Source organism: Haemorhous mexicanus, chromosome 1, assembly GCF_027477595.1.
Source record: "Haemorhous mexicanus isolate bHaeMex1 chromosome 1, bHaeMex1.pri, whole genome shotgun sequence".
Lineage (NCBI taxonomy): Eukaryota > Metazoa > Chordata > Aves > Passeriformes > Fringillidae > Haemorhous > Haemorhous mexicanus.
Genome location: NC_082341.1, coordinates 80861363 through 80881970, shown reverse-complemented (window position 1 = coordinate 80881970; position 20608 = coordinate 80861363). Strand labels below are relative to the sequence as shown.

The window sequence follows — 20608 nt, the reverse complement described above, 5'->3', positions numbered from 1 at the left end:
GGTGCTTTTATGGCAGGGCAGTAGATGGACATTTCTCAATCAACTTATTTCAATGAAGGGAAGAAATCTGGAAGGTCTGTGAGGCAAGCCATGTGGGAAGGTCAGATTCACTGAACTTTCTCTTAGGTTCCATTGAGTGTGCTTTACACTTCTGCACAAAAACTTAAAAACCAATGCAGGTAACACACCACCTTATCCTCCAGATAGGGACTGAGAATGATGGTCCATGTGCTGAGGAACCTGCTTCTGTGGAGGGGCCACCTCCAGCAGAGCAGTGCCAGAAGCACAGCACGCTGCAGAAATCACCCTTCCCTGCTCTCCCTGTCCTTCATCTGTTTTAAATGAGACTTTTAAAGTGTTTAGAATGTGAGTAATCAGTAACCTTTTTGTCTCTAAAGGCCATTGTGGGGTTTTTTATTTTTTTTTTTTTACCTAAAATTTACTCTTACAGAAAAATTCACAGAATCAGAGGGTCAAAGGCTGAACTACTCTCACTTTAAAGAAAAGAGTCATAGTTTACTGGCAGGGAACCCTCAAGGCATTTATACCATTACAACTCATAGCACCACATTTAAGGTTTCTAGGGATATCAGCACTGAGCTCTGTAAGCTTGAAAGATTTTTTTTTTCTCTCCCCGTCAAACAAAAATTTAACTGCATTTTTTAATGTGATTTTGGTTTTAAATTCGTAATGGTTAAACTTAAAACATTATTTTCAAAATAGTCAGCTATTTCTTATGTCAGTGAAAGCACACAATCATTTTCACTGATTTCCATGAATATTTCTGTCCTCACAAAGAAGGATTTAGCAAGCTGAGATTCACTGACAAACATACAGGCATGTGTCACTGAGCCATGAATCAAGCAATTGCTGATGCAATTAGAACTTAACCTTGGCCAACCTTACAAACTTATTATGAAGAATGGTACAAAATTAATAACATGGACAACAAAGCCAGAGAGTATTACATGAATCTAAAGCAGATGGCGCTTCCCACTTCTTGCATCATTTCAACTAAAACAGAAAAGTCCAAGTCCAAGACAAGCTGCCTGTTTGCTCTTCTCTAATACCTCATTTGTTTTTCTATGTCTAAGGATCAGATTTGCTACAGAAGCTAAGCAGGAATTCTTGCTTCTGGCTTTTCCAGTTAAGTTTTGAGACTCAGATGGTCAAGAAATGACACTGAAAACTGTACACCTAATTGGATCTCCAGGTCCCTACACTGATTTCTCTAGCTAGCCAATTACTACCACACAAACTTCAGACACCCTTGAAACAACACACTCTTAATGATGCCAGCAATCTCAGACAAATATCTGTACTGTAGTTATTTTGGAGCTGACTGCTACTGAGCATGTTGTACTTAAATCACAAAGAAAAAAACTCTCAGAGGAAGTGACACCATTTACTTCCAGACACGGAGCTCCATATGTCAAAAATAGCTTTATCGGAAGAAAAAAATCCAAAACATGGTTTTGGGTTAAAGTGTGTTCTTTCTAGAAACATTCCATGCACATACTTTGCTGCCAGTTTTAAAAATGAACTTGGAGACTCGAGAAGTAAGTAACAAATCTATTCTGCTGCTTGTCAGAAAGAAGGTTCACATGGCCAAAACTGATGTTCACCAGTTTCTCAGTCACAGAATTTTCTGAATTGAAACAGACACACAAGGACTAAAAAGTCCAACTCTTCAGTGAATGGCCTGTACAGGGACCAAACCCACAACCTTGGTGTTATTAGCACCATGTTTAATGCACTGAGCTAATTTGTTCAACTAAGTGATTTGGGCAGATAGGAAAAAAACAATGTGAAAAAACAATAGCAAATCTTCATTTGGTCATGCCACAGGGTTAACAGATTTCTTTATGTCTTTGGTTAGCTTGAATTTAAAACAGAAGAGAAAGCCTCTGCTTTCCCCCTGTGAAAGCTCAGATGAGTGTTTAAGGTGTTGAGATTTTTCTTCTTTGCCTATTATAGTAATACATAAATTAAAGAAAACCAAAACAGCTTAGGAGCATCTCAGTGAAGACTGATTACTGCAATTATATTTTTCTGTGCTCGGGTCTACCTCCAAAATTGCATTAGTTGATTTTCCCAAATCTATGAATGACTTTTAGTATCTGAAATATTTTCATATAAGCCAACATTCTGTAAGTCTCAAAATTATCCTGTTTTAACTGAGACACAAGCACTGCTATCCAAAAGTGCTTTGGTCATAGGCTTTCTTCCTTTGTCCTGAGTACCTTGTTGAAAAGAAACTGCCCCTGTTGTGGGAAAAGGGTGGGGGCAGCCAGGGAAGCATGGTACTGCTTTAGCAATGACCATGCTGTTTAATGAATAACATTTTATTTTTATTTAGAGAGGAGGAGGATGGAGAAAGCAGCAAGCCCAGATATATTCTGATTTGTGTTCTTGTGCTGTCCCTTTTTTCCAGGACAAAATGTTTAGTATACCCCAGTACAGTGATGTACAGTCTTGTTCCCGTGCAGTCTTGTTCTCGTCGGAACAAGATTGACTAAAAAAAATACTTCAGCTTGTTACAACCCACTCTGTAATTCCTAGTCTCTGGAAAATTCCAGTATTGTTACACTGGAATTGGTGGGATTACACCTATGTCTCAATTCCTATGAGATTTTTAATGTATATGCAGTGATCATGCATGTGGGAAGTTCAAAAGTATCAGTGGAATTGCCAGGAAGTGCTGAAGTGTTCCCCTGTGCAATCTGTGGCCCACACTCAGAGCCTGACAGCAATAAATGGGCACAAAACACATCACTCACATGTCTTGGCCATCCAGTCTGGCACAGATTACTGCAAAAGTTAACCTACAAGTTTACTAAAGTTCCAGCCTTTTTCTCCTGGTGATGACAATGATCCATCATGTTGATTTTAATCAGGGATAGCAAAAAGCACAGAGGATATTTCCTCAAAATAACTGCTGCCCTGTCATTTCTGGAACTACTGAGAATTATTCAAAAGGAAACAAACTTTCTCAGTATACCATTTCTAAGTAAACTAGTGAAACTAGTGAAAAGTTGTGTTGTAAACTAGTGAAAAGTTGTGTTGTAAACTAGTGAAAAGCAATAAAACAATGCTGTTTTATTGCCAAAGGAAATGTGCATATTCTTCATGACACTGATGTTAAAAGGCTCACTTAGTATGGAGGGCTTACGAGCAAGACTAAGAAACGCATTATGTTAGCATAATGTTATATAAATGACTTTTCTCTGTCAAGCTGGCAATTTAGTAAGATGTCAAAAATATGCAGAGACGGGCTTAGTGTCTTGAATCCCTTCTCTTACAGCCACCAAAAAGCCAGTATCTGAGTAACAGGACACTTTAGACCCACAGACCTTCCCACCAGGAAACTAACTGGTGGCAGTAGCTGCCCTCAAAGTAGCCCAGGGAAGGAAGGCAGAACACTATATTCCAGATCACACCTGAAACAGCCAGTCCAGGAATACTGTACTGACAAGGTTTACAGCAGCGTTGGAAATAGGATGAGAACATGGCTTTGAATCCCTTTGGCCAACCTGGTTCTCAGGTGTTACTGCTACCTGTACAGGGGAGTGACAGGAGCTGCTGGTGAGGACTTGGCAGACCTTCATAAGGATGTGGCTGGGTGATGACTGAGGGACCCAGAGCTTGCAGCTGTGAGTTCAAGTGGTTTAGCTCAGCCAGTCCCTGGCACAGAGGATTGTGTGAGCTCCAGGGGGGAAGCAGCAGTGGGAAGCTGGTGCTGAAGCAATGAAGCATGAGTCAGGTGGGTGAAACGGTCTGGTTTGATATTTTCCATGAGTAGAGGCCACTGTTTGAGAGGAGCTTTGTGTGTAGACTGCAAATAGTCTCTATCACAGTGGGAAATATGGTGATTCATTGTGGTCACTGTGTTTCTACCACCACTTGTTTTCTTCCTTTTGGTACTCCTTATTTCATTGGGCTTTTTATTTTCTGTTTCTTCCTGGGCTTTGACAGTCCATGGCAGACAGACATGTCATCTTCCTTAGCCCTATATTTATGGCATGTGGAAAAAAATTTAGTCCCCTAAGTGTTATTTGTTTCTCTTGTTCATCCACCAAGCATCAGTGACCTGTATTTGTGTCTCTTGCAGATAGCCTGTGACAGGCTTACAGCTGCTGGGGAGCACTTGCAGGTCCTAGGAGGCCGCCTGTCACTGGACTCCTTCTCTTCTTCCTGCTAGGCAGGCTGTGTATCTGTGGGTCAGAGCAAAATAATCAGGACTTGAAATAGGTTCAAAGGAAACTTGGAACACAACATTTGGCAACATCACCCAGGCAATTGGTGCTAGAATCTGACTAACTCCATTCCCTCAGGCGCTCTGCCAGTCTCTGCTGTGGCCTTTGCATATTTTCAGGCATAGACAAGTTAAAATACCAAAAAATATTTTGCAGTCTGTCACCATAAAAAGCTGAAAGATTGTGTGCAGCCCTGTACTTCAGGACTTTAAAGCATGGTAAGCACAGCCACCTTTTTTTCACAGTGTCTGCAGAGTGCATTTTGGAGGTTCTGAACTCAGCAGGGCTCTACTTCCAGGCAAAGGCAAGAAACTTAGCTGACAGGTTTTCCAACCTTTGTTCCAAACACCTCCTTTCAATAAGACGTCCCACATGGAAAATCCAGCTATGTCTTTCACCTGGAAATCTGATAGTTACACTTAAAACTTTCTTAAAATCTATTCTAGCTTAAAATAAAATACTGTATGACCAGAAAATAACTTTTTATCCAGCTGGCAAAGGCAAAATCTTTGACCAGCACTGGCAGAAAAGCAAGTAAGCAACTAGAAGAGCAGCTCTGGGGGATGAAGAAATATTCCAAGCAAAGAAATATGAGAGCCAAATGTACAAATGGGCCAAAATTTATAACACTGACTCAATAAAACAGCTTCAAATGTAAACAGGTTTAAGAAGTGACCAATCGAAATCAGTGAATTATATTAACTGGAATGCATGGATTCAGCTTATAAAATTAGCAGTATCTAATCCCTGGCACACATTAGCAGTATCTAATCCCTGGCTAGTGAGCCATAACTGTAAGCATTTTTTATGACTGTAACATTGAGCAAAGCTAAATGTTACAGGGCACAGGGCTCACATACCACTGGTGGAATAAGAGATATGATGGTCAAAACAAACTGTAGTGCCTGGGAGGCACATAGAGCTTGTGAATATAGCTGGCAGCCAATAAAAGGGTAAGAGCTGGGGAAATTTGTGTTTACCAGATGGATCTTGAACCTACTCAGGCAGGAACTGAAATAGTCCTATTCTATTCTATTCTATTCTATTCTATTCTATTCTATTCTATTCTATTCTATTCTATTCTATTCTATTCCATTCCATTCCATTCCATTCCATTCCATTCCATTCCATTCCATTCCATTCCATATGATGAACTGCAGCACATGTTGCCCTTGAGATAATAACAGCTTGATAATGAATGCTCCCTTGGAGGCCACTCTGAGATTTCACAGCAATTCAGGATATTGCCTTTACACTGGCATTTCCCATTTTTCTGTGATGGAATGGCACCCTACGGGTGCTGATCCAGTCCAATGCCTGTCAACCAACACATGCCTTCATAGGCTGTCACAATTACCTCCTCCCTCCCACCCCTTACAACTCTCAGCTTTTTAGGATTTTACCTGCTCAATGCAGTGCACTCTCTGCTTCTTCCTCCAGAATCTCCTGTTCCTCCTTGCTATGGTCCAGAGGTTTCAGCTCTGTAGAATGAGCCAGAAGGTGCAGAAATCTTGTGGGGTTCTTGGAGAGGATGAAGTTAAAAGTCTTCCAAGTTAAATGGCTTTTATTGCTGTGGCTGATGCTTGAGCCGATATCCCATTTTTGTAGTCTCTTGGAAACTGGCAAATCCTGTGGCTGCCTTTTTAAATGTTCAGTTTATGTCTGCTTGTGTGTTTTCTTTGTTTCAGAGTACACTCAGGGAGTTGGTCTCAGTTTGGTATAAATTGCTCTTACTAACCTCTTCCTCACAGATTAATTATTCAACAGAAGTGGATGATGCCTAGCAGCAGTAGAGAGCTCTACCTGGTAGTTTAATGAGGATGCTGGCTCCTGCCTGCTGAGAGTTTTGTACTGTGAGATAAGTAGCAAAGGAATAGATACAGAAGGAGTACACCGAGAATGCCATCAAGAATGACAAACAGCCCTACCAAGCACACCTTGAAGGCCTGCCAAACCAACCCAGCAGATACCGCCAGCTGATCATTACTACCTCACAGTAACACTGAGCTATCAGCTTTAGGCAACCTGTCAACCTCATCAACGTTTTGCTCACACACCTGACTGAAAGAGATCAGCAGCATGTTTTGTTTCCAGGCAGGAGAGCCCTGTGCTTGGAATCTGCTCCTTAATAGCCTTAATATTGTTTAAAAAGCAATAAAAATTGCGTGGATAGGCAAGATACCAGCCCAAGAGAGCTCATCTCTTCTGCATCTCCTCTTGTACTTACAAAATGAAATATTAAGCCTACAGCTTAGGCAGTTTGAAGAATGGGTGAGGGAAACAAATTAAAAGTCATATTAACTAGACATGAAGTGACCTTACCTATTAAAGTATGAAATACAGCAGCTACAGCGCCAGCCACAACCATGCACAAAACTGCTTTGGTCCTGTCTCTCTTGCTGTTCACAAACACCAGACCTACATTTTTGAAGTCACTCATCGGCCCCGTGAAGAACTTCATCAGGGAGTAAGCCAGCCCATAGCTGGCCAACATTTCCACAGCATCTTCCTTGACAGCAGCAATGCCCCTGTTCAATGCCTGTTGAAACACAGAAAGAGCAAATGATGTAGCACTTGTGGAAGGGTACCAAACACAATCTCCTGCATCTAGTTTCTGAAGGAGCAAACAAGTTTAGCTGTCATTGTTTTCACCCCAAGCTGGACTTTACTTCTTTGGACTCTGCAGCAGTAACTTGTGACCTGTAACACAGGCAAAATAATTCAATATAGACTAAATTCAAGTCAAGTAGACTCAAAGATAAGGTAAGTATCTATTTCTGAAGTATATAATGGAACTTCTGCCATACCAGAAGTCACTCTCTTTCCTTTCTAGAGTAATTTTATGACCTGATAATAGTAATGGATAATAAAAAATACTGAAATATTGCTCTGAGATTTCAGCCATGATTTCAACAGAGCATCATCCTTGCAGCCCATCTTTATATGCAAAAGCTCTAAAAAACACTCAAAGTTGAGGAGCTAAAAAAATTTTTCCATGTAACAAGCTTTTCACAATATCCCATGTAATTGCTGCAAATAGCTGACATTAATCTATTACTTTCATTGTTTATTGAGGCTAAATATGCACATGATTAAACATAACTGATCTCCTTTCATGTAGTTGACACATACATATTTGTGTATATACAAATCTGTGTGTTTGTATTTGATACCATATTCATTTATATCCCCTTGTAGGTAATTTTAAAATAACTACAGCACATATCTTTCAAGACATATTCAGGAACAACTAACTTACTAATTTATTCTAGGTCTATGTTTAGGAAATGTCTGCCAATTAATTACTGAGAATTAGATGGATTATTTTTATACCTAAGGTGAGCTGTAACAAAGATGTGTAACATTCCTTCAGATTCCAGCTTGAACCAAAATGCTTCTAAAGTATTGAATAAAAATGACAGAATGACAAATTTTATCTGCAGTGTGACAGCATCAATCATCTGGTACACTCAGCAAACTGTTGAAACAATATTAGATTCAAGAAGCATGAAGGATGAAATATGATTTTATTTTAACAAGCATTTAGTTCCTATGGGTTACAGCTGATGTGTGTTGACAGGACTGCGGCAGTGAGGCCAACCAGGATCATCTCTCCAAGCCACCACCCAAACCTCACTGACACTTACACAGCTCAAATACTACTATATCTGAATGAACATACCAGCTAGAGTATCATCAGGTAATTGTGGTGAAGTCCTTCCATTTCAAATGTAAGTATAAGCTTTTTATTGCAGTTATTTGATTTTACTTGCCCTTCCAAAGATCATATAAGCAAACAACTTCTATTGACTTGAAAAGAACCTGCATCCCTAAAGTAGAAATGAGCCTTTTTCCTACTGTTCTTTTCCATTCCTTCTAGAAGACATTCTTAATTTTTGAAACTAATGCTGCACTGTCAACAGAGCAAAAAGCTGTAGAAAATACAAACTCCTCCACCTCTGATGTCTGCCAAATCTCTCTCTTTTAATGTGCTCTGACCTGAATGCCTGAAGCTCCAAATATTTTCATCTGTCTTGCTTCAGTTTGTTCCTTCCTGAAAGCACCATGTGTTAGATATGGAATAGCTGCAGCTGCTATGTGTAACTTTTCCTGGGATATAGATAATTCCATCTATTGCATTGATATCAGTTCAAATGATACTAAATCTGCTGATGCCAAAAGCACTAGTGCGTGCACAAAAGTGTATTCAAACAATTTGTGAAACAATTTGTGAAAGACTGTGGCCTCTGAAATGAATAGTCAAGTATAGTTTTCTTTTGTGATGATACTTGTGAGGGTGAAGTGATCAGTTTCAAGGTGTATACAGAGTTACAATATTCTAATTTAAATTTGCTAAAAAGATGCCTAATCTCCCAATTGCTGTTGCCAGTAATAGACAAATAGCCTTAAATTATGCCAAATAAAAGGTTCCTTGATGATGGCTCTTCCCCTTTTTTCTTCTGTCAAGAATGAAATATTTCTGGCAGCTTCAATTTAAAGAGAAACAGCTAACCAGTATCAGGCAGGCTAGTTTAAAAACTTCTCATCACATGTAAACAGCTGAATTATTTTCAGCAGTTTCACAAGCACAAGTGCTTTCTTCCTGCTTTGTACAACTACAGAATACCAGAGGCTGTGGAGGATGGTAATCCACTTCTGACAAGGTCAAGGGATAAACACGCCTTTAAGAAATAACTTTTTGTCAAAAGGCATGGCACTATGATCCCACTGCAGAGAGAAACCTTTGCCTAGCACGGACCTCATGCCAATGAAAACAGCTCCATACGACTCTGGCCCCGGGGTAACTAAGTTTTTCCATCTAAGTAGGACAGACAGAAAGACTGGCGCACTCTTCTTTCACTCACTCTCTGATTTTACTGATCTCTTTTGAATGAACAAATGACAGCCAAGTAGATAGCTCCTGAGTAATCTTCCCTGGAGACACCCTGTGTACCAGGTAAGGTAAACTGGCAAAATCCAAAAGGGACTTCTGTAAGAGATATGTTGCCATTAATTTTACTCCCGTGGAACATGTGGCTGTCATGATGAAATACTCTAGAGGCTAGCCCTGAAAAAGCAATCCTTCTAAATGCTTCTTTGGAAAGATCCTTAGGAAATGAACAGTCAATAGGGCTGTGTTTAGGGATGGTTTAGCTTCTGTAGCCTTTTCCTTTTTCACTTTAAGATGTCAATATAAAACTCTTCATCCTCAATTTTCTAACTCCCTATGAAAACTCGCATAGCTTTTCTAGCCTACGTACTTCCAAATATTTTTGCTGCTGAAGCTGTTGATGCCATATCTGATATCCTAAAATTCACAAGAAATCCCAGATAACTGATAAAGCTGCTTTGGTGTGCAGTATGAAAGACAAAGATACTTGATCTTTCATGGCATGCCAGCCATGCAGTTGGCAATCTTCCAGTCTAATTTCCTGTTAGATTTCCAATTAAATCTGTCATAAAGGAAGGCAATATAAACCAGGGCAAGGCCTCTATTTTTTAATCTGACTCTATTTTGAACCCTTTTTGTGTGAACAGAAATCAATAAGGAAACTTCATCAGTAGCATCTGTATCAAAAGAAAGCACACTTCTACAAAGATTTGTGCAGCTTGTCGGTGAAGTCACACAGAACTAGGCAGCAATAATACTAATAACAATATTTAACACAGCATGTTAGCTTGATCATACACATTTCAGGTGTCATCCTACTTTGAACTGGCTTATTCATACTTGATGGGATAACTAGGCAATCCAGATGCTGGAAGACAGACAGATGTTGGTGACATCACCTTCGCCTGAGCTCTTAATGAACCACTAATCTAATAGGTGAAAATGTCACAGTAAAGTGCAATTCATCAAATGTGATTAAAACAAAACCATAGATATTGCTGACCCTTCTTCTAGAAATAACAGGAAAAAACCCACAGAACAATTCCAGGCAAAGCACAGTCTGGTAGACACATGGACAGGTTAGATGAAGGAACAGTTACTTCTATGCAATGTCTTCTATAACACATTTGTTACCCCTAGAAAGATGCAATCTTTGCTAGAGGACCGCTAACAACCCTTTAAACCATTTTTTCATGAATAATTGCGGGCTGCCTTTAATGTTCACTAAAATCAGAGAGGACCAGCATTTTTAAATTCCCATCCAAAAGATTCAAGTCAGAGAATATCAATACACTTAACACATTGCAAGCCAGTAACCACGTCTTTACAATTGGGTACTGCAGCTGGCTTTAGCCTCTTAGAAGGAACCTATGAGACCTTTATCAAATTTCTAGGACATGCATAATGGATGAATCCAACAAATGTTTGCATGCAAAGGCAGTGATTTGAAAAGCAACAGTTGTGAGAAAAATGTCAAGGGTCTAACTTGTCCTATTTTGCATGAACTTTTAGCACTATTCACTAATGTTGGCAGAAAAGGTTTGGTTCCAATCTAGGGCTACACACCTCTGTTGCCAAAAATTCAAAGGCTGTCTCTTAAGCTGGCTCAATAGGGTTTGCCCATTATTCACATGATCCTCCCTTCCCAGAGACTACTGGATATTTTACTTAGTATTGATCCAAAAGTATAAAAATTTTTTTTAAATCCACCAGGAAAGCAACACCTATTGTACAAGTTTTCTTCTGCTTTTAAAACTGATTATTTCCTACACACTACCTACATTTCACTAGTCTGTATCTAACTATGCAACATTTTCTACTTAATTTGAAGTTAAATACTGATTGTACAGTCAATACTTGACCCCAGAGCACGTGTTTTCAACAGGAGGATGTAAAATCCAAGAAATGTAATTTTTGTCAATGCTCAATTTTGCTTATTCCAGAAAAGCAGAATGTGACATACTGGAAGCTGGCATGTTCCTATGGCTTGTCTGAAACTGGGACTCTGCCCGAGATGTTTTCAAGTTTGTCCAAGCTAGTTATCTACTTACAGGTGACATCAAAAACCTGCTCAATTTGGCAGTATCTTGGTCAAATGTACATTTGGTTCAGCAAACATTTGTAATGTGTTACCCTTCCCTGCACAAATCTCTCTTCCTACGCGGTATTCCCTAAGAAAACGAAGTGAACCAAAGTATCCAGTTAAAGAGCAAGCTGATGTAGGGGACAGTCTATCTCCTGTGTAAAATAATCTCTCTCCTGATGACTCTTGGCTGAGTTTTCATTTACTAAATCCTGTCACATTGAAATCTTCTGCATCAAATGTACCAGCTGGCTCTGGCTGTTCTGCCTCCCGCTGTCACCACTGCAGGAGCTGTGCTGCCAGAAGGACAGACACCTGACAGATCTGATGCTCTGAAAGCATGGCACAATTGAATTGCTGTGTAGGTGTTACCTGAGTGCTATTGCAGCTGCATCTCTGCTTCTGGATGGGTTTCTCATGAACACAGGAGCCCCCATGGGCAATTTGAGATAAACAGGTAGTTTTTTTACCACTGACACAGGTCTGTGTAAGACTCCTATGGACACAGGTATAAAAGTGAGAGAAAACTGGGGAAAAATAACACACACTCACCCATTTATTCGGACTCAAGAAGACTGCCCATATTGTATAAAGAGAGCCCTGCAAGGGTAGAGGGAGTCAGACCTTGTATCTTGAGGATTATGATCGAAGAATGTTTATTCTTTTGGGTCTTTCTGGGAAGAGGTGATGTTTGCTTTTTTTTGTTCTGCAATGCTTTTACACTAATTCAGTATCTCTGATTTTGGGTCAGCATCTGTTGCAGCTCATGTGTCAGATGTCTGAAATGCCATCTGAGGTCAATTCCTATTAGCCCACTATTAAAATACTTCACTTTCCCCTGCTCTCCCTACTGAAGCTGGCTGTGGGCAAACAGCCAGTCACCCCTGTCCACAGTGCTCTAAGTGCTGACATTGGTTCAACCCAGAGAAATGATCCCAGTCCTCAGCAAGAGACCAGAGCTCTGAACCCCACCTGAAGGAAGAAAAAACACCTGTCCTGAGAGGAACTCCTCAACATCCCTGTGGTATGTGGCCTGTCTCTGGAGTGGATGTCCTTGGAAGAGCTTTAGGACTGACCTGAAAATGAGAGCTGAAATTCTTCTGTTGCTTGCTGCTTTTTAATTCACAATGCAGGGCAAGTGTCACATTCTATCTTTTAAAAAAGTTAGTGTACAAAAAAATGTCAATCCAATTTACTCTGCCTGCTTAAGCAATGAGAATATGGCCTAGAAGAAGAAAGCTCACATATCACGTGAAACAAAAATCAAGCCATGAAAACTAGAATGCCATCGGTTGCAATGGAAACTAGAATGCCATTGGTTGAAACTTTTTTCCCCATTCACCTTCCTGAGCAGCAAAGAAAAGCAAAAATGAACATTTCTGCAAGGTTCTTACTCTAACAGAAATGCCTGTGACTATGATCAGGATCTCAGTTTTACTTGTTGACATTAGCCATTTGCTGCCCAATGTCCAGGCTGTGTGTCCTGGAAGAACTTTAAATAAATACCCTAAATCCAAAATAACATAGTTCTAGAGCACTTGCAGCTCTCACCTAACCTGGGATGCATCAGGAAACTGTGCCTTTAAATAGGCACAGCCAGGAGATGCAGGAATAACTACAGCTACAGTGGTAACAGTCACCTCAGTGAAAATGGAAAATCCTTCCCAGGTCAAAAATTAAGGCAGAGGAGAACATGTCTGGGAGCTGGAGGAGCAGCTATGGCACACTGCCCCAGGGCACCTACTGCTTGTGTATAGGCTCGTGAAAAACAGGTTACAGCAAAATGAGGCAGAGAATAATACAGAAACCACAGATGATGGTGGTGCAGGACCACAGGAAAGAAACCAGGCTCAGTGAAGCCAAAAAGTGGCTCATTTCAAATTACATTTGACAGAGTTCCAGAATATTTATGACAGGGAGCAATCTTGGAGAGGTGAATCAGCTGCTGCAGATGGTTGCCTCCCTATGGGATGTGGAGAACACTGATCCTGAAGCCAAGAGAGCTATGAGCCATGACTGTGGGAAGCCCTTCAGGACACACATCCTTCTGTGCAACAGGGATGCCTGACACCAGCATGAAGGAGACCTAAACCACTGCCATTTCCACAGATGTCTGCAGAGAAACATGACTCCTGAGGTGAGACCATAAGCTTAACTCTTCCTGGACTTTTTTAGGAAAGCACTTTTTTAGGAACAGGATAAAATCAACACCAGAGATATTCCTCTGCATTGTGGTTTTCCTGGTATCCTCTAATTGATGCTAATCAATTGTCAAAAATGTATTCAAGGGGAAACATGCAAGAGAATGCTTTGTTCCCAAAGCAGTGTACAAGCTTTTCATTCAGGTTTCCCTGGAGCTAATCCACAAAGGTGAGAAGCATTTGGGATTATGTTGCATAAGCATGGCAAAGTCTAGGTTGAGGTTATTTGTCTTCAGATCTTCTTCATGCCAAAGACTCATTCTCCTCTCAAAAGCTGTTTCTAAGTCTCTTGTACAGACAAATAAAATAGAGACATAAACTGAGACATAGAAAACTAGGAGAAGGTTGGTTCCCTGTTTCTTCAGAATGCCCAGTGGAATAGCTATCATTTCTTTACCAAATTCCATTTTGATTACTTTTAAGTGCTAGAAAACACTGGGGAGGATACAAATGCATATCATATGGATCTACACACAAAGAGTATTCGCCCTAATCACAAGCGATACAGTATCCACAGCAGTGCTCCTTCTTTTCTTTTTAATTTCCCACAGAAATAGGCTCTGTCCTCTTTCTCACATTATATCCCCAAAGTAAAAAGTAAGCTGATTTACTATCACTTGCACATTTCATAAAATCACTTTTTCTCAGGTTTATAAATTAATTCTCTGCAAGGATTGTTATAAGACTTGTTCATATGCACACAGCAAATCTAACCCACGCAGGCCCCACAGCTGTCAGTCTCACAACTCTGGCATATTGCCTTTTGATTAGCACTAACTCAGTCTTTGCTGAGGGACTGCTCGTGGCTCTCTCATCCTGAAGTGCAGAGTGCCACTGTTTCCATGTCTACACCTCACTAGACTCCAAAGTGTACGGACAGGTTCAGGTTGGAAGGGGCCCTGGGGGCCAGCCTAGAGCGCTGAACATCTGGGAGATGTTGTGGAGACCCCACATCTTCCCTAGACACCCACCTCAGAGGGCACTCTCACCCCGAACTTTAACATGTCACCAAAACTGGCATCTGAAGGTCCACATCTGCCCCCCTTGCACATTAAAGTTTGCTAGCATCAGCCTAACTCCACTTCCCACGTGTTCCTTTCTCTCCCTGAAAGATCTTTTGTTTGATCCTTCAGTACCACTTCTCCTCACTTTCACCAAAGATCTTGTCCTCCACATTAACCACCTATGTTTTTACCTCATGGCAAGAATATATTTAGCTCCACTTAGTTTCTAATTTTCACCCCTCCTGCTCAGTCTTTTTCAGTAATTTAGATGATGTGTTTGTTTCTTTTGTATTCCTACGTTCATGCCTTGCATGTGAAGCCAGGCCTCGGCTTTCACATGTTTTCACATAAGCAGCTTTCTTAAGTCATATTTTTTCACATAAGGTCACCTGACACACATAATTACAAGATCCTGTATGTAATGTAAATCCATTTTTTCCCTTAAAAAGAAAATACTCCAATAGGGAAAAAAAAAGAATCCAAGCAAACACTTCAACATATCTGTCTTGCAAAAGTACTTTTTCCAGCTGAAGGATTATGAAAAATTAATGGGGTTTGTCCCTGGCTTTGTAGATTTTTAAAAACATTTTCCTTAAATTTTTCAAATGATAAAAAATCTTGATGCATTTGGTGAAAATTTCTGAAATTTGGCAGAAGCTATCAAAAATGCCTTTAAGCCAGAGCAAAACTCGGCCAAGCACCTGCAAAATATGAGTTGCACAGGTTCAATAAAACTTGTTAAACTACTTTACCTGCACAGAAATTTTGCCTATATTTCAGCTGTGCTGTGTGCTCCTGGGCATCAAGCTTAGAGCAGTGCAGGTCATGCATCAACACACAGCAGAGACCACACAGGTTCAAGTCCTTAAGGAACCCAGAGACAAGAACACTACCCATGTTTGCTCAAAGCAAAGGGCAAAGTATTCTCTTTGCACAGACTGAAGCTGCAGTATCCTACTATGAATTCTTTCTCTCAGAAATTGTGAGGTGATTGATTCTCCTATTTTGCCTCTTCTGGAAAGAACCCTAAAGGCAAGATCAGTAAAATTTATTGCTCAATTTTTCTTATTTCTATACACTTTCCACTCTTTATTAATGATTCAGAGCCCATGTCCTCCTACATGGAAGACAAATAACTGACACATCCCCTCAATTCCCTTTCTGCATGGATTTTAAGGGATGTATTAATTACACCCAGCAAACTGTGTGAAAGCCAGCAAACATATTCAAGGCCATCCATACTACAGCAAGACCTTTTATTATCACCACGTGTAATATCCTACCAATTCAAGGCTGCTCTAGAGATCACCCTACGTCTGCTGTTGTTTCAAATTTCTGATTTTGCCAGAACTGGTAGTCAGCTGGGAGAGGGGGGTTCTTCACTGGAGTATGGTCATGCAAACATGTATTTTGGGGTTTCATGTAAAGAAGAACAAATTTGTTGCTCAGAAGTCAGAAGTGTGATAATTAAGGGGAACTAACTTTTCTTATCTGCTCTTTGTCCTTCTCTCCCCTATCGTGGCTCAAAGTCATCAGTAGCCAGCAGCAGACCAAAGTAAGCGTACCTCACAAACTGCAACTCCTCTGCTGTCAGTGGAGCTAGGCAAAATACATAAAGCAAGTGAGTTTCTGCTATTTAATTAACATTTCTTGCACATGATGAAAGGCTAAAGCAAACCGAAGCAAGTCTGCAGGTTTTGTTCATTCAGCGTGAGTAAATGTTCTCTCTCTCACTGGAGACAGGAGAGGTAAGGAGCCTGCTGAGCAAATGCATAAAATTCTCGACTTGTCCAAGACTGGGCTTAGGAAGAAGCCTGAGTACTGCAGTATGCCAAAAACCCCTGAACAATCTACAAAATACAAAGCTACTGTGATTAAAAAATACACATAACTGTCAAGCAAGGCTTCTGCATCTGACTTTGTAAGCTGGAGCTTGACCAGCTGTCCCCAAACAGGCGGTACAGCCCCACCTTTACACGTACTAAGCGCACCATGCAATTATATCTGCTGTCCATTAGCTTACTCTGGAAGCATTTATCTGCCCATGTGGCCCAGCAGGGACTTGTTACTTATGTTCCAGGGCTTTGCCCATCCTCAGCCGAGCAGAACATATTTGAGGTCTGCTATTTTCCTCAGCTGTTGTGTCGGGAGTAGGGAGCACAGCTGGTTAAGGGCTGTCATTAAGCAGCTGCTCCCTCCAGCACGCTGTCGGCTGGGCAAAGCACAGTTTCGGCTACACAAAGCTGAGTTTGTTAGGTGTGAGTGCCTGTGACTGCAAGGGTAGAGCTGCCAGCATAGCTCATGTCTTAATTGCTTAGAAGCAACAAATAGAGGGCACCCAGATCACCAGCCTAAATACAAACTTGGTGATTCCTCTGCTGGAAACACCCATCATAAATGAAGTCCACAACAACAGTAGGAAAACCTTTCATTTGTATTTGTTTTATTTTTCTCTTCCATTCTTATTCTTTGTAGCAGCTTTATTAGGATGAGATTGAAGTTACTCAGTGGACTTGAAAACAAATTGTGGATAGTGGCTGCGGTTTCATTTCTCTAAAGCTAGTGCAAAACACACTTTAAAGTATTTCCAGCTCTTACAGAACTTTGCAGCACTTCAGTATCTGCAGAAAGTCAAAGTCCCACTAAATCTGTAATTTGGCCTCTAGAATTTAACCTAATGTATTTGTTGAAAATAAATGAAAGCAGGTGGCAAAGATGTGGGGTAGAGGAAGACAGAAAGGAGAAGACTTAGTCTTTCCCCAAAGTAAAATTTTCCCTCAGAAAATCTAGCCTTCTCTGTCCTCTTCCTAAGTTTTGAGAACCTTGGACTCCTTGCCTGGTTCCTGCAGGTGTTGTTGACAGGACTGGCTAACATTTCCTTTTAAAAATAGCTCGGCTGGTTCTCTCAGTATCCAATGACACAAAGTCAACAAGTCAACCCACAACGACATTATTGCACATGGGTTTTTCCGAACGGCGGCTATATGGAGTACAAGTAACAAACAAGTTTCTCTAGAAATCATGCACTCTTTTTGAAACACCCCATCTTTCACAAGGGAAAGCACAGTAATATTTCTACACAAGCAAGGCTGAAATACCCTTCTGACCTAGAAGAGTGGGATGCCATGGGAGAACCTGATTACTGCTGCTTATGTTATCTCATGGCAGCTGGGAGCCTAATTGCTGCTCTTATAATAAATGGCTTTCTGTGACAATGGAATTAAGGTGAAATACCAGTTCATCTGAAATGCAATCAAGCTAGATATGCTCTGTTCTTACTGAAGTCAATGAAAAGGGGGAGATTTGGAAAATGTCTTACATTAACCTCTTGGTAACATATAAGTTTATAGAGGGAGTCAAAAAAACATTCTTTCTTAATATACTGGGACACATAGGCCACAGAGACAGGGGTCCACTGGAGCAATCTTTAAATGCCTGGCAATAATTATCTGCCTAATACCTTCAGCAAATCTCTGGCTAGTGCTTCTACTCAGAATTCTTTAAGCAATACCTAGCCAATCTTCTCCACAGAGAAAGAGAGCCTTGGAAGCACCCATGGAGTTGTAGCAAGTCTTGTGACTTTGATTTCTATATGTCCAGCAAGGGTGAGTCTTAATCAGAAATGCAGTCACAAGTCAATTTGTGAGTGTTCTTGATAACATGCCAAATATGTGTTACAGTTTGATGCTCAATCTAATTTCAAAGGTGTCTACTCCTGGGTTCACAAAACACAAATTAAAAAAAACCAAAAAAATACAACCAAACAAAAAACCATCTTCTAGCTAAAGAGGTGACAAGACATACTATGGATGGCTTCCTCCACTGAGGAACTGCTAATGTTGCCACAATAATTCTTAAATTGGGTTCTGCTAACAGCATTCCTACATACTCCTGCAGCAGCAGTATATTTGCCACCATGACACCCCTGACAAACTCAATGCTATCTTAGCCACCAAACTTAACTCCAAACTTAAAACTGTCTTTACTAACATCCGTTCTCATTCTTGTATTCCTGATGCAGAGATCCCTCCTTGCTAAAAAGGATTCTTTCAGTTGCAATGAACATTTTTCCACCACCCTGCTCCCTTTAACCCCTCAACTTGAATTGCACAGGTAAAACTTACTAACTCATTTTCATTTGTTTTATACAGGTACGAGAGTCCAACTTTTTCAGTTCAGGAAAAACACTGAATTCTCAAAGGAAGGAATTCTCAAAGCTTAAGTGAAACTGATCCTGGTACACCATAGTGTAACAGGTAATTTTGCCTAATAGGTTCTTTATCTGAGTCACTGGTTTAAAATAATGGGCGTCTTTACTCAGGAATTTGAAAAGTGGTAAAAAATGCAGTGAAGATAGACTATCAACCACTCTTTTACAGCACTAGTCTACATTGTGCTGAGGTTTCATCAGGAGAACAGCCTCCCATTACAATCTCCCTAGACCCCAGACCAGCCTTGTACTACTTTCTGAGTCATTTATCCCTCTATTTCCACAAAGTCAAATGAGATGCAATCTCTTCTCTATCTTCTCCATACGTGAGGTTTTTTGTTCTCTTGCTGATGAGCAGGGAAGTACAGAGGATGTAAAACATTAATTCAGAACAGCTATAATTTATCTCTGAGTTGCTCCAATGCAAAATACAAAATTGGCTTCAGATGGGCATCCTGCCAAGATTCTTAGGCAGGGAGAGAGAGCTGTCACACTATTGCCATTATGGGGGTTGAAAAATTGAGCTGGCTGGCTTTCATGGCATAGCACAGCCTGTAACCTGAGTGAATATTTCACTACCTTTCTCTGTCTACAAGAAAAACAGGTTACAATTTATCCTTTGCTGAAATTGAATACTGAAGGACAAAATATGACTGTTGGGCTTGCTTAGTCAAGGCCTGCAGGGCAGTTGGGCAAAAGCCTTAAGTGCTCCCAAAACAGCCTCTGAAATGTGATGATGCTAAGGCCACCAACTCGCACTGCAGTGGCATATACACCCTAGGAGTAAATATAATGCTGAAGCTCTTGTACGGGGGGTGTGCAGTACCAGAATGCAAACACTGCAGCCACGTGAATGAAGCCAACAGCACACAGCAATCCCAACAGAACTCTGCTTTTTCTACTTGCAGGGTAGAAAAATTGAAATTAGGATACGCGCAGCCACTGGTGGAGCATTTCTGGGACCTAAGTGCCAGCAAGGCACTAAGACTAGCATATTTTCAGGTCCAGGTTAGGAACAAATCAGCCCATGCTGATCTTGACAATAAATTTTTTCTGACATCAGGGAAATGAGGTCCTCAAACAGACCTTGCAGAGTCATCCTGGGAGCAAGCATTCAAAATATTTTGAAGCATCTAATGCTGGTTGTGTCTTACAACAAAAACTGGAAGGTATGCTTGCAAAGAAAATTAAAATTTCTTTGAGATAATGGCACATGATGGTTTTGATTGCTACTCCCTTTGGTCATGTTCTTCCTGATAATCCATTATGTTTGTTCTGAGCAGCCTAGAAGGAATTTGCTCATAATTGTCACAGGTCCCAAAGGAAAATTTATAACTGGAGCTTCAACAAGGTTATATTCTGCTGGAATTCAAGAAATGATCTAGCTTAGGAACTGCAGTTTAAGAGCTGTAGAGGGATGATTCTCCAAAGGATTGTAATCTGGCAATTGTGATCCTAAAGGGGTGGATCTTCAAAACTAGCCTACTACAACTGTAAGAGCATATTTTAATACACCAAGTATTTGTAGATTTCAATGATGCTGCACAGCATATGCATTTACTAAACTCTCTGTTTGGAGCTCTTTGGTCCAAAGAGTCAAATCCATGACTGTGATCAGAGTAAAGTGAATGCAGGTGTCATGACACCTCTCTTGAATAGTCTACCTTGGGAGTCAGATGATCCAAAAAGAGCCTTTCTCTCAGATCACCCCAGATTTCCTGCAGGCATTGAATTTTCTGAAATTGGTGACTCTACTGTGATGACAAAGAAGGACAGGACTCCTAACCCCAGTGAGCTCTGGGGCCCAATCCCAAGGAACATGTATCTCCCTCCCTGTTGCTGGTGGGTAACTTACAAACCCCAGTGGGTTTGTCCCTGGTGGGCTGATCTAACAGCAACTTCAGCCTTCTTTAGGTCAGCATGCACTTTATAAAGAGCAGTAAATAGCATCACAGAACACAGC

General features: G+C 40.6%; 1 protein-coding gene and 1 long non-coding RNA gene across 2 annotated transcripts in view; both read right to left on the bottom strand.

Moving 5' to 3' along the window:
* The window catches only part of ANKH (ANKH inorganic pyrophosphate transport regulator), a 107394-nt gene that overhangs the window by 44898 nt on the left and 41888 nt on the right, over positions 1 to 20608 (bottom strand). The window contains exon 2 of the mRNA XM_059854498.1: positions 6579 to 6795. Within this exon, the coding sequence (XP_059710481.1) occupies positions 6579 to 6795 (217 nt within the window). The remainder of the gene's footprint in view (positions 1 to 6578; positions 6796 to 20608) is intronic.
* Positions 411 to 6568, bottom strand: LOC132331284 (uncharacterized). Its single transcript, XR_009487536.1, has 2 exons — positions 5660 to 6568; positions 411 to 4214 (listed from the first exon to the last, which is right to left on the bottom strand). It is a non-coding gene; the product is annotated as an uncharacterized LOC132331284 (long non-coding RNA).